The 15,651-nt window shown below is 41.5% G+C and overlaps 1 protein-coding gene across 1 annotated transcript in view; it reads left to right on the top strand.

Moving 5' to 3' along the window:
• The window catches only part of TTC7A (tetratricopeptide repeat domain 7A), a 280,715-nt gene that overhangs the window by 137,236 nt on the left and 127,828 nt on the right, over positions 1-15,651 (top strand). Inside the window, exon 14 of the mRNA XM_019516313.1 lies at positions 4,039-4,199. Coding sequence (XP_019371858.1) covers positions 4,039-4,199 — 161 coding nt within the window. The remainder of the gene's footprint in view (positions 1-4,038; positions 4,200-15,651) is intronic.

The following is a 15,651-nucleotide window of genomic DNA, read 5'->3' as shown; positions in this document are numbered from 1 at the left end:
CGCAGTACTCCAGCTGCAGCCTGACCAGTGTCGCATAGAGGGGGAGGATCACCTCCTTGGACCTGCTTGAGATGCATCTGTGGACAAGGTTCTTCCTGACCGTGTCCCCACATTTGTGGCCCATGGTCATTTTGGCATCAATAATGACTCCAAGATCCTTTTCTGCCTCTGTACTGACGAGAAGGGAGTTCCCCAGCCTGTAGGCATGCTGCTGGTTCTTCCTCCCCAGGTGCATCACCTTGCACATTTCAGTGTTGAAACCCATCCTGTTCTCATCCGCCCACCCCTGTAACCTGTTTAGGTCTGATTGCAGCCTATTCCTTCCTTCCAGCACGCCCACTTCCCCCCACATCTTAGTGTCATCTGCAAATTTGAACAGGGTGGTATTTACCACCTCATCCAAGTTGCTGATGAAGATGTTGAACAGTGCGGGCCTGAGGACCGAGCCCTGGGGGACCCCACTGCCCACATCCCTCCAGGTCAAAAATGACCCGTCCACCACCACTCTCTGGGTGCGGCCCTCCAGCCAGTTAGTGACCCATTTGACTGTGTAGGTGTCGACGCCACAGTCCCTCAGTTTCTTAATGAGAACGGGGTGAGAGACAATGTCGAAGGCCTTCCTAAAGTCCCGAAAGACTATGTCAACTTCTACCCCTGGGTCCAAGGATTTTGTGACCTGGTCATAGAAGGCCACTAGGTTGGTCTGACAGGACCTGCCTCTAATGAACCTGTGTTGGTTGTCCCTTCTTTTAAAGGTTGTATTTTGGACCAGGCCTCTTTTTCTCTTTGGAGATTCTGCTATAAATTCCTCCTTTCTTTTAACGTCCCATCCTACAAATACTAAAAATATGGAAGTCTTACCAAATATTTGTAGTTAATCATCTCTAATTCACAGCTGATATCAAAGTTAGCCAGACTGGGGCTGGTCAGCCAATTATAATCAATGTAGCTTCAGAGACTTGACATCTATTTCTCACTGCATTTGAAAATTTGAAATTTTGTTGCTGAACCAATGTAAGTATACAAATGTATTTTGCTATTGCAAATTGCTTTTTTAAATCTTCATACTCTGTGCATATAAATAGGAAGGTAAGGATAACTCCCAGCGTTGTTTGTTAAACAAATGCATAGTAATGTCAAAATAAGAGGCTGCAATCTGCATATCCCTGTTCACAGCACTATTTTGGCAGTGTTGAAAGGCTCCATTTGTGTTTTATAGCAATATCTTTGCTGCTTAGTCATTACAACATAAATAAAAGTATGCACATGTTCTCTGCAAAATGTTTCTGGTTTATTAACTGAATGATGAATTGGGTGAAAGTAGCATCTTCCTGTTGTAGGCCCCAGTAGGATTCATGGTCCAGCTAAGATAGAATTGCTGTTAATCTCAGCATTGGCAGGGAATTTAAGCTGGCAACATACGTATGATACAGCCCTGAGGTTTCAGAACACCATCTGGGCTGCCAGCTTCCATGTTTCTCATGTTACATAGCTACTTAAATTAATAAGCTGTGGCATCTGTCAATAGAGAGCTGGTCTCTGCCTTTCCAAAGAAGTTTGCTTTGACTCCTGCCAAACATGGTTTATTGTTCTGGAAATTTGCCTCACAACTTCTCTGAGAAGTTTGGCCTATTCCAGGTTGACCTGTTTAAGGCTTGCAGCAAAGGAATAGAGCATGTTGATGCTATTGCATGCTCTTTTTCTTAGCTGTGTTTGTCCACTGTTTCTAATTGTGCAGTAGTGGGAGGACTCTGTGTGGGCTAGTAATATTGTTACAGTGCTGAAAAACTTTCTGGCTTTAGCTAAACAATCATGTGGCAGGCAAGCATGAGTAATATTCGAAATCAAACCATTGCTTGCAACTCAGAGACCAAGACTACCTTCTAATTAAAGTGCTCGATTTTTGTTGGAAGGAAAAATAGTTGTTAATTAGAGAGACATTAGCTTAAACAGATGAAAGGTAGCTTCTTTACCTGCTCAAATAAATGCAATTATATTTTTTTTTCTCCGGAGTGCGTTTCTAATCTGCTGTATTAGATGAGAACTAAATTTTGAGTAAGGAGAAATCTAACAAGTAATATAGCTGTGCTTCTAGGTCTTTGATCAGGTAGCGCTAAGCGGAAAAGTTAGTCACCAGACATATAACCACTGAAAGGAAAGGCCTAATCCACAGATGAATGAAAAATAAGTTTTAGGCGATGTTTTTTTGGCATCATGAGACAATCAGCCCGAGAGTCTGAAAAGGTGACTGGGACTGACTTCAGGGTACCTCATTGCAGCTAAAGCTGTATGGAGAGTTTCTGATTTCCTTTTGTAGGGCAAAGTGCCAATCAGCCTCCATTAAATCATATGCCAGAATTGTGGGGATAGCAGTTTGCCTTCATAAAACATAAGCAGGCTGATTCACGAATCAAATTTGTGCCCACAGATGTAATGCATTCTTAAATGTTGTGGTGACATTAATAAGAGGGTAGGTGCAAATTGTCCCCCTTTAAATTTATCTGTACTGACATTCAAGGCTCTCTGTAATCTCAGGGCAGGGAGAGGAGTTCCTGTATTTTTCTAATTAATTCGTTTCGCCCACAACTTGGCAATGTGGACATTTTTAGTTTTGGAGGAAGTAAACAGGAAAAGTGTCAGCGTCTGAATGATCAACTTTGAGAAAGATAGTAAAGCCTGGGTTATGGTACTGTTTTGACTGAGTTAATTGGTATGCCTCAATCATACCTGCAGTGTTATTTATAACTGTTGATGTAGTGTAACAAAAGCTCTCCTGTCTGTGGTCCCTGCACTAGATTTTTTTTTTACAGCAGTACAAAGGGGAGTGAGGGAGTTTGATTTGCAATTCTTTAGGGGTGAGTAGTCCATAGATTTTGCAGGAAGGAGGGTTTCTCCATATATTCATAAAGGAGTGTTCCCTTTGTCCTTCTCCAGTGTAGGCAAAAGGAAGAAGAGCCTTGCTTACAGCAGATTGCATGCACCTGGGGTAAATCAGCTGCAGCACCTCATACCTGGCTGGGAGTGTGCCATCTTGAGGTGCAACACTTTACTAAGCATAGGGGTGATATGGCTTGATAACACTTTCTACTCTGGAACATACATAACTGGCACAATCTAGCTCTGCGCATGTAAATGGACAAACACCGTGGCCTGCAAGAGAAGCGATGTTGGGTTCACTGCTCTTTCCCCTTGTCTCTCTCACCTATTCACCTCCATAGAGAGGCATGTTTGCTCGAAATGGTCAGTGCCCAACATCTGTGCCCAACAAAGTTCTCCCACAAAACTTACAAGTGATCAAAGGACAAACGTGGCGTTCAGACATTCCTTTTTTTGAACAGACAATGTGAAGATAGGATATATGACCACAGATTTCATGGCATATTTGCACATGTGATACTTGTTAAGGTTTCTACCATATAGGATGTGATTCTAATGACATACTGTTGTGGTGGATGTCAGGACTGTATTTTACTGAGCAGACAAGGAACATTTCTCTTTCCTGACAGCATTCTGAACCTTAAGCATATTTAACCCTTGGACTTTCATAATCTACTTTTCTTGTCTTGGGCTAAATGGTGAAGGGCATTGTGTAGCTGTCATAAGAGGCCAAGTACAACAGAAATGTATGTGTTGACACTGAGCAAAGAAACTGTCACAGTTCCCTAAGCTACATCATGAAACTGGGAATGTTGTATGTTTAGGGCATAACTAATGGGGCTGCACACAGCACCCAACCACAGTGTTAAAACAGGGGGAGCATTGGGCTATGTCTCCTACCCCTTCTGATATCTCGTAGTAGTAGTTGCATGCCAGCTGCTTTATAGTGGTATAAAAACTCTTCATCTTCAAGATTTTTAATTGTGCTTCACTGGCTATGCAGTCTGTTAGCTTGGGCTGGCTGTTAAAGTGCTTACAAAAGTCTGTTTTTCTACAGTGTTCCCAATAAGATGTCAAGATTTCCAACAGCTATATGTGCTCATAGCTTTGGGGAAGAGGTCAGATATGTGATTGGTGGGAAAACGTTTCTTGTTTTTTCAGATTACTGATGCAATAGAGCACCTCCAAGAAGCACTGAAACTGTGCAAAGATGATATAAATTCACTTCATCTGTTGGCCCTCCTTTTTTCAGCCCAAAAGCAGTATCATCATGCACTGGATATCATCAACATGGCTCTCACTGAGTACCCAGAGAGCTTTAGGTAAGTCCTGTTACTTGCATGCTCCACCCCTTCTCTAAAGCAGTTTGGTGTCTCTAGTCATAAGATCACATCTGTGACCAGATCTCTTAATTCTTAGTTTTACACAAGGAATCTGATATACCATTGTCTTGTGTGCCAGTATAACTCAATTGTGGTCAATGTAATCCAGCATAAAACTGAAGTAACACAGTGGTGCATGAAATTCAGAGTATTATCTTGTGCTCTAGCCCAAGAGGCTTCCTGGTTGTAGTGTACTCATGTATGTATAAAAACCAGGGTTTGCTTCATTCAAAGTACTAATCTTTGTTTAATTTGTAATGCAGGTTTTTATAGTGTTCTATAGTTTTTTCACATGCCTTTCTAGATGGACATAGAGCATATAAAAAGGCAAATATACAATTGCCCTCTCAAATTGTTTGATATCTTTGAGTGCCTCCTGGGTAAAGGGAAACTAATTTTTCACCATTGCTTTGTTACTTACATGTTACAAGATTTGCAAGAATAGTATGGCTTTGGAAGAGAGATTAACTGAAAAACACATGTATTGTAATGTGCAACTGGAGGGGATGGCATGGTTATTTTAAACCTTGATGTGAAATAAAGTAATCTCCTTGGAGTTGGTGGTTCTAGCTGCACTATGGTTGAATCAGTCCCTCTTCTTTTTGAGGGACATAAATAGGTTGAATTCCTGGCCATTTACCAAACCATAAAAAAACCTTTTAGCACTAAGGCCTTGTCTTGTCTGCATGGACATTAAAAATACCTTAGGTTTTTTGTTTTGTTTTCATTTTAAAGTAGTACAATCATCTTGTCTCTGTCATTTTTTTTTAATTATGCTATGTAGTAGGTTGCTTGTGCCACTTGATCCAGTTGCTTAACATTCATCCAGAGTCACCTCCGTTTCATTGTTCTGTGTGCACACATGCGTATGCATCTTGGGGTATTTTAGAATCATTTGGAATGAAGAATGCACTATCAGGGTATAATATTAGTCATCCCGTACTGCCTTTTGCAAGTACTCTTGGTATCCTTTCCTCAATCCTGTGGCTTCTTCACATTTTGTAAGGAGTTGTGACCATCTGCACATGTTTTATAGTTTGACAGGCAAACTAGAATTTTTTTTCCTAAAATTAAGGTCCATATACCAACACATGTTCTGTATATTCACATGATAATGGTTGAGCAGCGAAATCCTCTAGTGGCTGTTATGATAGATCATGTTTCTGGAATATAGGAGATGTAGTAAAGTCCTTACACCTGTATTGTCAGCAGTCAGTTGTTCCTAAGGGACTGTGAACACTAAAATGCTGTTAAGAGGAACATTACAGCAAAGCATAAACTATGTCTTTTTGTTAGGAACAGAGGACTTGCCATATCAGATCAGACAACTGATTCATCAAGTCCATCATCTTTCTTCCAGTAGTGCACAATAACTTATGTTTCAGGAGAAGGAAACCAAATAAAACATAATGCACCAAAGCAGCTGTGCAGTGCTGTCCATGGAAGGGAAGATTTCTTTATGGCCTTTGCAGCAATTGGAATACCCTGAAGTAAGAGAATAATGATAGTTTTCCTACTTTTCTGAAACTGCTCTGCTCATTGTAGAGAGGCAGGCCATACAAGGAGTGCCACATAGGTTGAAAGTGGTGTGTTAAAAGGGAGGTTCAGTTTTCATAATAAGATCTTCAAGACCCCAATTCTACTGTTACTCCCCAAAACACCACAAATATGCTATTCTGTAACTCCTTAAAATAGGGGTGGGCAAAATACAGCCCCTCAGGCTGGATCCAGCCCACTAAATAATTGCATCTGGCCTGGCCTGCAGCTGCCCCTCCTGTGCTCCACATGGGACTGAGCCCTGCCCACTCCTGCCGGGCCAGCACGCTGTGCTCCCACCTTCACCCATGGGAGGGCTCCGGCCCCAGCCCCAGCCCCAGGCAGTGCACACAGCTTCCAAGTGGGACTGTTGCTGCCACTGTTGCAGCTGCCCAAGCAACTGCTTAGCTCCTCCTCCTGTTATTGCTGCAGCGTTTTGGGCAACAGATAGGGAAGTGGCAGCAGGGAGTGGGAGCATGGGGCGGGGCCAGTGGAAACGCAGAGCCAAGAGCGTGGGGCCCACGCTGGGTAGGGTGGTAGGAGCATGGAGCCTGGGTCAGTGGGAGTGCAGGGCCAGCCCAGTTCCTTTGCACTGGGCTCCCTGTGGCTTGTGTGCAGCTCCCAGGACACAGCCAGAGCCATGCACTGCCGCAGGGAGCCCTGTGTGAGCAAGGCAGCTTTCCCTGCTCCCTGATGCCATGTACAGCTCCCAGGACTCCTCTGGTAGTGGCAGGGAACTCTGCATGATGGAACCAGGCCAGTTTGATCCCTGTTCATGCCATCCCAGCCAAGCTCCGGGAGCTGCATGTGGTGACAGAGAGCAGGCCCAAGCTTCTGGCTGTATCGTGCAGGAACCCTATGTACCCTCCACACCTATCCACATACACCTATACCCCCACACAATATACAAGAGTAAGACTTTATTTTGAGCTATTATGCAATTGCCTCTATATATGTTATACAAACACATGTAAATCAGGACAAAAATATTTTTTTAAATTAAAATGTTATAGTAGCTGTTTGATTTTTAGTATGATTTATTTTTTTCCGGTTCTAAGCTATGATTCCAGGGCAAGGGGAGGGACTCTCATTGGCAAAGGTCAGGGGTTAGGGGCTGGACTTCTGGTTCCAAGACAGTGACCAGGGAGCAGGACACCTGTCAAAGGGTGGGGCTACCATTGTGACCCCCAACAGCTCACCAAAACTCATTAAGCGGCCCTTCAGCTGAATGAATTGCTCACCATTGCCTTAAAAACAGCCTCCACTTCCTGCACCTGCTGCACCTGATGTATCTGAAGGGCAGGGGGTGCAGACATACATTTTGGTTGCTCTTCTCTTCTACTCTGACTATTCTGGCTTTGGGTGGCACCATTGTATGTCCCAACCCAAAGTGCATGCAGACACCTAGTAAGTGAAGGATCAGAGAGTGATGTCAGAGGAATAAGAGAGGGTAGAAGAAGTGTCAGCAAAGGAAGGTAAAGAATAGGAAAGATAAGGAGTCAAGGAGAGAGAGACTCCAAAGAGAAAAGAATAGCGAAAGGGAGGCATGACAGCTGTGTCAAGACATAGTGCAAGGGAACAGAGCTGGAGGTATCAATCTACCATGCTGTCTCAGCAAGGGAGAGGAGGGTTTTCAATAGAAAAACTAGTTTAGGTGCAGCTTGGTTTGTGGGAATGGAAGAAATTGAGATGCCTGTGTGACAGGTCTACTGTGTTTGCAGTCTGACATCTGCAGTAGTCCAGGAGCTGAGCCGCTGACCTCTCATGTTTAAAGTTCCTTGATGAAGTGGCTGGAACTATGAGGGCCTGGCAGTCAGGTTTTCTAGCCTCTTGCCCAATGAATTGATTGCCTCAGTTACAAGTGCTAGAAAAACAATGTAACCCATCAAAAAACGTTGACCCTGAGTCTTCCTAACTTCCATAGTTTATACCCACAAGGGTTTTTATTACTTGGTAAAAATTCTGTAGACACCCAATCGTAGTGTGTACTTCTGTTTGAAGTTGCCTTGAAACAATGAACTGTCATCATTTTTATCACTGCCTTTGATGACCTATAGAATAATTCATAGGAACAAAATATGCAGGTAAAAAAAAGATTACAAAGTAGTATTTAAGCTTACCTGAAAAATCCTTCCAAATTTCCATTGATATGAAATGGGCAGTTGTGCAATATAATGCCTAGCATATTCATTTTTTTTAATGATGATTCCAGACAGAAATATGATCTAATAGTATAGATCAAGAAAGGAAGATGAAAGCTGCATTAAGAGATACTCCATTTCCTTGGAGTTCTGGATATGACAAGAAATCTAAGTATTACCTGCATCCTATCTTGATATATGTAATTAAACCGACTATGTGGCTATCCCAGCTTTTTGATTTCGTATTACATTTTCACACATGGAACATTTTAAAGCAAGGATGATGAATTCACCCAGGACCCTGGGCCATGTCTAGACTGCAGAGCTTCTTGTGGGCATAATGAATCTGGGACACGAAGGCTGCCACAATAGCCATTGTGACAGTAGCAGTAGCATGTCAGGCAGTAGCAAAGGGTCAAGCAGCAAGAGGTCTGAAGGATCGTGTCTGGGATAGCATTGGTGGACCAAGCTCACCATCAGTGGCAATCCCTAGTGGGGCTAAAAGGTCCTGAATTCTGAGGCAACCATGCCTCAACTTCTGGTGCCTGCTGGTAGACCAACAGACCAGATAAAGAGGTTTCACAGGCCTTACGATTGACACCCATGTTTTATAGAAATAAACCGTAGTGAAGCATTTTTAGATTGGATGGCATGACTGGAAATGATTTTGTATTTTTCTTGTTAGCCTTCTTGGTCAGTCTCTTGCACAATGAGCCTTGCAGCAGGATAATACTGATGTGATCCAAAGTCAGATATTCTTTCTAGCAGCATTTAAGAGATAGCCAAAGAAATTATTACGTAGCAAGTGTTTAGGACAAGCATCAGAAAATACTCTTTTTATATCATGCATAATTAAATATGGAACTCATTACCACAGGATGCTATGGAGACCAGTAGTATAATGGGTTCAAAAAGAGATATGACAAACCTATGGAGGATAGCTCTATCAAGGTCTTTTTAGAAGCAACAGTAGGGATCTAACCTGCTGTTTGTTACTGGGAGTGTACAAAAGTAAACAGATCACTTCAGATGAGACCTGTTTCTAATACTCTTCCTCTAAGTTGCAACTTGCCACCATCTGAAACAGGATACTGGGCTAGATGGACCTCAGGTTTGGTCTAGCACAGCAGTGTAACTAGGGGTGGGTGAGAGGGACACCCACCCTGAGCGCCAAGTTAGGAGCAGTGCTGGTGCCCCAGCAGCATTGGCATTCCAGGAACAACAAAACAGTTCTCATATGCTGTTACTTTAAGAGCAACAGCCAGGGCAGGTAGAGCATGCACAGATGCAACAGCTCAGTTGGACCTGGGTGTGGATAAGGGCTGCTGCCCTGCCTCCCTCCACGATCAGAACCTGTGCCCCTGCCTTCCCATCACCCCACAACTCTCCCACAGGGTTGGCTCCAGGCGCCAACTCAGCTCATTATGCTGCTGCTCCAGCATAGTCATTTTAATGTTCTTATCCAATATAAATACTTTAAAAACATCTTTGCCTTTTGAAGAAGTTGTAACCATGAATGAAAAGCAGATATCTAAGTGGCCACAAAACATTAAATATATACCTTGGAGACTAATAAAAAGAAGGAAATGCATTTTGCAAGGAATTCATTTATGCTACAGCAGTTGTCATGCGAATGTCTCTGTAGCATGAAGTGTAATAATAAAGTGGTTTGGGGTTTGCCTCAACTACCCCTCAAAATATGAAACTTTACTACGTTAGAGATGGTTTGGTGAAGAAGGTCTTGGTTTCACCATTACTACATTCATTTTATTGAGAATTTATTAAGTTCACTCTGGCGATATTTATTTATTGTCATCTTGTCCAGTTTGTACATGTAGGAACAACTGTTCTATTTCTTAATTAATTAAATTCACCAGGTATTACTTGTTGCTGTAGCAAATTTCACTGGTTTGAATTTCTCTTTCCACTGCCTGCGTGGTTAGCTACTGCGTGTGGTGAAACTGAAAATTCATGACTGGCCTGGGCACAATATTGCTGTGGATGTGAGTTGCCTACTATATTTGTATCATTTACTACAGTAGTAAGAATTGTTCCTTTGGCTTTTTATACCACCATGGTGACTGAGTGGCTGCTCATTCCTGAAATAAGATGAATCAACTGAATTACAAATCCTTGGCTTAAATCTGTTTATATACTCAGGTTTTTTTACTGGTATAATTTCTAGTTGTGTGAGATTTCTAGATGTATTGACACAGCCCCTGGTATGGATGCAGTTATACCTATCCAAGACAGCTTTTTTGTAGCATGGCCTGTTTCTGTCCCATCCCACCTCTTATCCTCATGTCTGTGTTCACTCCAAGAGGGTTGTACCCCTTTATACTTTGGCACAACTTTTGAGAATGGACAAAGCCTTCGAGTACTCCCCTTTTTTTAACAAGTGGGCCAAACCTTAAGATCAGAAGTGGTCAAAGGGCGCATAGAAAACTGGATCCAGGAGAGAAGAGGGGTGTGCTCCTCTCCTGCATCCTATCATACCCCTGCCCCCTCCAGCTTTTTCTTTTCCAAACTGAAAACTCCTAGCTTTTCAGTCTCTCCTGGTAAGGCAATGGTTCCATACCCCTGATTATTTTGGTTACCTGTCTCTGAATCTTTTCTAATTCTTCTACATCCTTTTTTGAGATGCAGAGATCAGAAAGGCTCACAGTATTCAAGATTTGGGTGCACCATGGGTTTGTATAGTGCCAGGATGGTATTTTCTGTTTTTAAGTTGTTTTTTTCCCAATTCCCTTTTGATACCCAACGTTTTATTAGCTTTTTTGGTCACTGCCTCACATTAAGCTGAAGTTTTAAGAGGACTATCTAGAGTGACTCCAAGGTTTCTTTCGCGAGTCATGCAACTAGTTCAGTACTCAGCAGTGTGTAAACTAGCAGGTTATTTTTCCCAGGTGCATTACTTGTCAGCACTGAAGTTCATCTTTCTTTTTTTTGCCTTTTTTCGCTTAGCTTGAGATCTTTCTGTACGTCTTCTCTGTAGCTTGGGACTTGATTTCCCAGAATAATTTTAGTGTCATCTGCAAACTTGAAGATTTCACTGTGTACCCCCACTTCTGGGTTATTGATGAAAATGTTGAACAAAACTGGGCCCAGCACAGATCCCTGTAGAATGAACCCTACTTTTGACATCCTTCCACCCTGAATAGTGGTCATTTAGCTCTATCCTTTACTTCCAATCTTTGAACCAGCTTTCAGTCCATGAAAAACTTTCCCTCCAATCCTGTGGCAACTCTGTTTTTTTAAAAGCCTTTAGTGAGGCACCCTGTTGAAATCTGTTTTTGAAAATCCTGATTCATTACATCAACTGGATCCCCCTTGTCCACGTGCTTGTTAACACCCTCAGAGTATTCCAGCAAACTGATGAGGCAAGAGTTCCCTTTACAGAAACCAGGCTGACTCTTCCCCAGCAGATCCTATTTGTCTATATGACTGCTGCTTTTATTTTTTTATTTTAGATTCTACTAATTTGTGAAGGATGGAAGTGAGACCCACTGGTCTGTAGTTCCCAGAATCACCTCTGGAGCCCTTTCTGAAATTGGGTGTTATGTTGGAACCCACCAGTCCTCTGGCACAGAGGCCTTTTTTAACAATAGGTTACATAGTACTGCTAATAGTTCTTCCATTTCTCCTTTGAGTTCCTCTCAGGTAAATGCCATCTGGTCCTGGTGACTTTTTAGTATTTAATTTAGTTCTGAGTAGTAATTCAAATGAATGAGAGGAAATATCAATAGCCAAAGAAAAATTAGTTTTTAGCAAACATTTGTAATGACATCAATATAATCTAATAGTATTTCATATGCAAATGAAATTGTCATGTATTTATACTCAAAAATACCCTGTCTAAAAATGCAAGCTATATTTAGCAAAGGTTTTTACTGCTTAATATAACAATTTTCATCCAGAGCAGTTAGTTTTAATATTATACTTACCAAAGCACTGATTAAATACCACCTCCAGCAGTGCAACATTTGTTCAGTAGCACAGTTGTCCTAAAAATGTACCCCAATGCAATGTGGTATTTTTATACTATTAATACATCTGCTTTAATAGATTTTTTTTAAATATTCTGATCAATTAATATTAAATTGCCCTATAGAGTTAAATCAGCATTTTATAGTTTGTTGCAGTCTTTCTCGGCCTATCCTGAGCCATGTAGTTGGACTTCCTGTCAAGCTGCTGGAGTCACTGGTTCAGAGTCAAACAAATCAAGCTTGATTTTTCCATTGAAATCTGAAGTGCTCAGATGAAAGAAGGCTTTAAGGAAGTACTGCAAATTTGTCTATGTCCATCTAGCTGGATTATAATGTATGAACCCACTACTTACAATGTATGAATCCACTGGAAAGTAACCTGATTTTACCTCTCAAATGTGTGATTCGGGGCATGTCTACACCAGATTCTGTGACGAGTGTTGCAGTACCTTTGAGAGGCACCCCTGGCTCTGAGCCTGAGACCAGTGCTGTGGCTGTGCTCAGAACCATCCTAAACCAGTTACACTGCCATCTGAAACCAGTTACACTGGGGTTTTAGCATATGCTCAGCTGAGAGCAAAATGGGTGGGAACTTTCTTCTCAATGATGTTCTTGGGCTGACCCATAGAGGCAGTGTAGCAAGCACCCTTACTGTCTTGAGTCCGCTTGTTGGTTTCAGGGAGTTTTCATCTGTGCATTGCATAGCACAAGTATAGCTCAGGGACTCATTTGTGATTCAGACTATCTGTAATTTTCTTCTCAGAATGAGTAACTCCCCACAAACTGTGTGTGTGTATGTGGCAGTGAAGAGCTCATACTATTCTACAGTGTGTCCAGAGGCATCCTAAAGTTGCTTGGCAGGTTGCCATGCCATCAGTTTCCATCGTATAGGAGAGGACAGGTTTTAGTTTCCATGAAGTCACTGGAACATCCTTCAAATATAATAAACATCATTAAAAGAAAGTAAAGATTGGTCGAGGTAGAAGCCTGCTAGAGGGGTTTCCTTTCTCGAATAGAGTGTGTAAGAAAAGAATATTCACATTCCTAACTGGGAAAGTGTGTTATGTTTAAAACCTCTCTTGTGCACAAAATTTAATGTTTTGTTATCAGATGTGTAATATGGGTGGAGATGTGTTTCTCCTGAGTGAATACAGGTTGCAGCAAGCTACCAAAGACCTTTAGTGAGTAAAAGTATTTCTGGGTGTCTTGTTTAGATGTAAGAGTGGTGATGTTGACTCCCAGATGCCAACATTTTGTTCTTTTTTGTTCAGTTTTGTCCTCTCCCCACACCTCCAGCTCCCTTTTTTAAATGTAAAAATCCAGGAACAGTCCTAGTTAAATTGGGGCTGTTAGCACCCATGGTACATTGTACCTAAAGGCAATTTATTTGAATAGAGTTGGAGAAATTCCCAAAGGGGCTTGTAACTGGCTTACCATCTAATATTTCATGTTCACATTTTGCAGATTTTTCCTGTAGAGTCCTGTTCTATGTGTGCATTAAAAAAAAACCCAAACAAAACGTTACTTTTAACCATTTAGTGACTACTAATTAGCTAGCCAACAGCTAACAGTGTCACAGTAGCAGTGATTGACAGGGCTTACCATTTCCTTGGTCATTAAAATCTCTTCATATTTCCTTGGATAGTCAAAGCAGAGTTGTCAGAATTTCAGCATATGTTTCTGAGATGTTAAAGAGGGATAGTTATATTTTGAATAGGCCAAAATGTCACTTTTATTACCATATGCCCAACTCAGATTCTCAAGAGGCCTGTCTTAGACAGTTAATTTGTTGCCAGTGTTTTCCCACCAGGCAAAGAAATTGAGCTTTTTAGTTCCTGCTGGCTTTTTCCAGTTCACCATATATTTTCTCGGAAGTCACCATACCAAGAACTGAGATATATGCATAGGCTAGTTGCTGTAATTGTGTGACACAATTCCCCTGTAGTGCTCCAACCAACCCCGCTTTTTGAGGCAGTGGGAGTTTCTTTCTCTTCCCCACCCCAAGGCTGCCACTGATTTCTCACCATCTTTTCGAAAGTGGGTATTTTTCCTTGGGCTGTTCTCCAACTCAGGATGAGCATGCTTCTTTCCGTTTCTGGGGGGTGGCTGGAAGAGGGACAGGACTTGTACAGATGACTTCCACCTGCTTTTGGTCCCTGAGCTGCTGTGTAATGCAGAAGCAGCAGTCATGTTTCAGGCTTCTGTGTGATACCAATTTATGAACCTACCTGTAATACATTAAATATGAACTCTCATAAACAGATTCTGTCCTATTTTCTCAAGAGGAGTGGAGTTCAGGGAGAATGGGGTTCAAAGGGAGCTTCAAGCCACTTTTGTGACTACAAAATCATAGAGGAAGAAAAAGAAGGGAAAGGGCCTCTAGTCCATCTCCTTGCCCCAAGTCAGGAATGATTACATATATACTACCCTTGATATGCAGTTGTTCTTACCTTGCTCTAATGAACGTTCAATGTTAGGATTCTACAACCTCTCTAGTACTTACCCACCCTCACAGTTAGAAAGATCTTCCTAATGTATAAATTAAACTGCAGGAAGGGAGATTTAATCCATTACTTTATGTCCTGTCCCCAGTTGACGTGCAAAACAGTTTATCATCTTTGTCTTTGCAGTACACATTTACATATTTAAAGACTTGTTATATTATCCCCTCAGCCTTCTCTTTTCTAAATGAAACAAACCCATTTTTTTTAGTATTTCCTCTTAGGTCTTGTTTACTTTTCCTTTGATCATATTTGTTGCTCTCTTCTGGATTCTCCCCAACTGATCCACTTATTTCCTGAAGTGCCCAAAGCTGGACATGCGGCTCTCATTAGATGCCTTGCCAATGCTAGAGAAAGAGAGAGAATTATTTCACATGGCTTACATATGATACTCCTTTTTATATGTCCCACTGTGGTGCGGTCCCCCCACTTTGCAGCAGCATGATATTGTTAGCTCCTGTTCAATTTGTGATGCATTATAACCCCTGCAGGTCTTTCTCTGAAGAATTACTAGTTACCTAGCTGTTCTTCATTTTGTATTTGCATGGGTCTTTATTCTTGTGAATCATATTTTGCATTTGCCCATACTAAATCTTATCTTGTTTGTTTTATACTGCTTCTCCAATTTGTCAAGATCATTTTGAACTCTATGTTCCAAATACTTGCAACCACTGAAAATTTAAAAAGTGTACTCTTAATTTCATCATCATTGTCATTAATGAAAATGCTGAATGGTAATGGACACAGGATAGATCTCTGCCAAACCCCATCTGATACATCTTTATGCATGAAGATGAGTCATTGATAGCTGTCTTTTAGTTGTCTATGTACCTTACAGTAGTTGCTCTAAAACGTATTTCCCTAGTTTAAGGGAATGTCATATCAGACTATTAAAAAAAAAATCAGATACATGGCATGGTTTTTCTCCTTCGGTGATAGAAATGATGGTGTTTTAACAAGACTTGTTCTTTACAAAGCCACAGTGGCTTTTGTTTATCCCCTGGTTATCTTCTACATGCTTGCGACTACATTGGCTGTTCTTTTCCAGTACCTTTCCAGGAATCAAAGTTAGGGTTTTCTGGGTTCTTTTTTAAAAAATGACACTGTGTTCACCCTATTCTAATTTCTGGAATCCTTCACATCCTTCAGAAGTTCTCAAAGACCATTGCTAATGGCTCTGAGCTTACTTTATAAATTTCATAGATTTCATAGACATTAGGGCTGGAAG

Source organism: Gavialis gangeticus, unplaced genomic scaffold (assembly GCF_001723915.1).
Source record: "Gavialis gangeticus isolate Ggan-Ray unplaced genomic scaffold, GavGan_comp1, whole genome shotgun sequence".
NCBI lineage: Eukaryota > Metazoa > Chordata > Crocodylia > Gavialidae > Gavialis > Gavialis gangeticus.
This window is presented reverse-complemented; position numbering and strand designations above follow the sequence as displayed.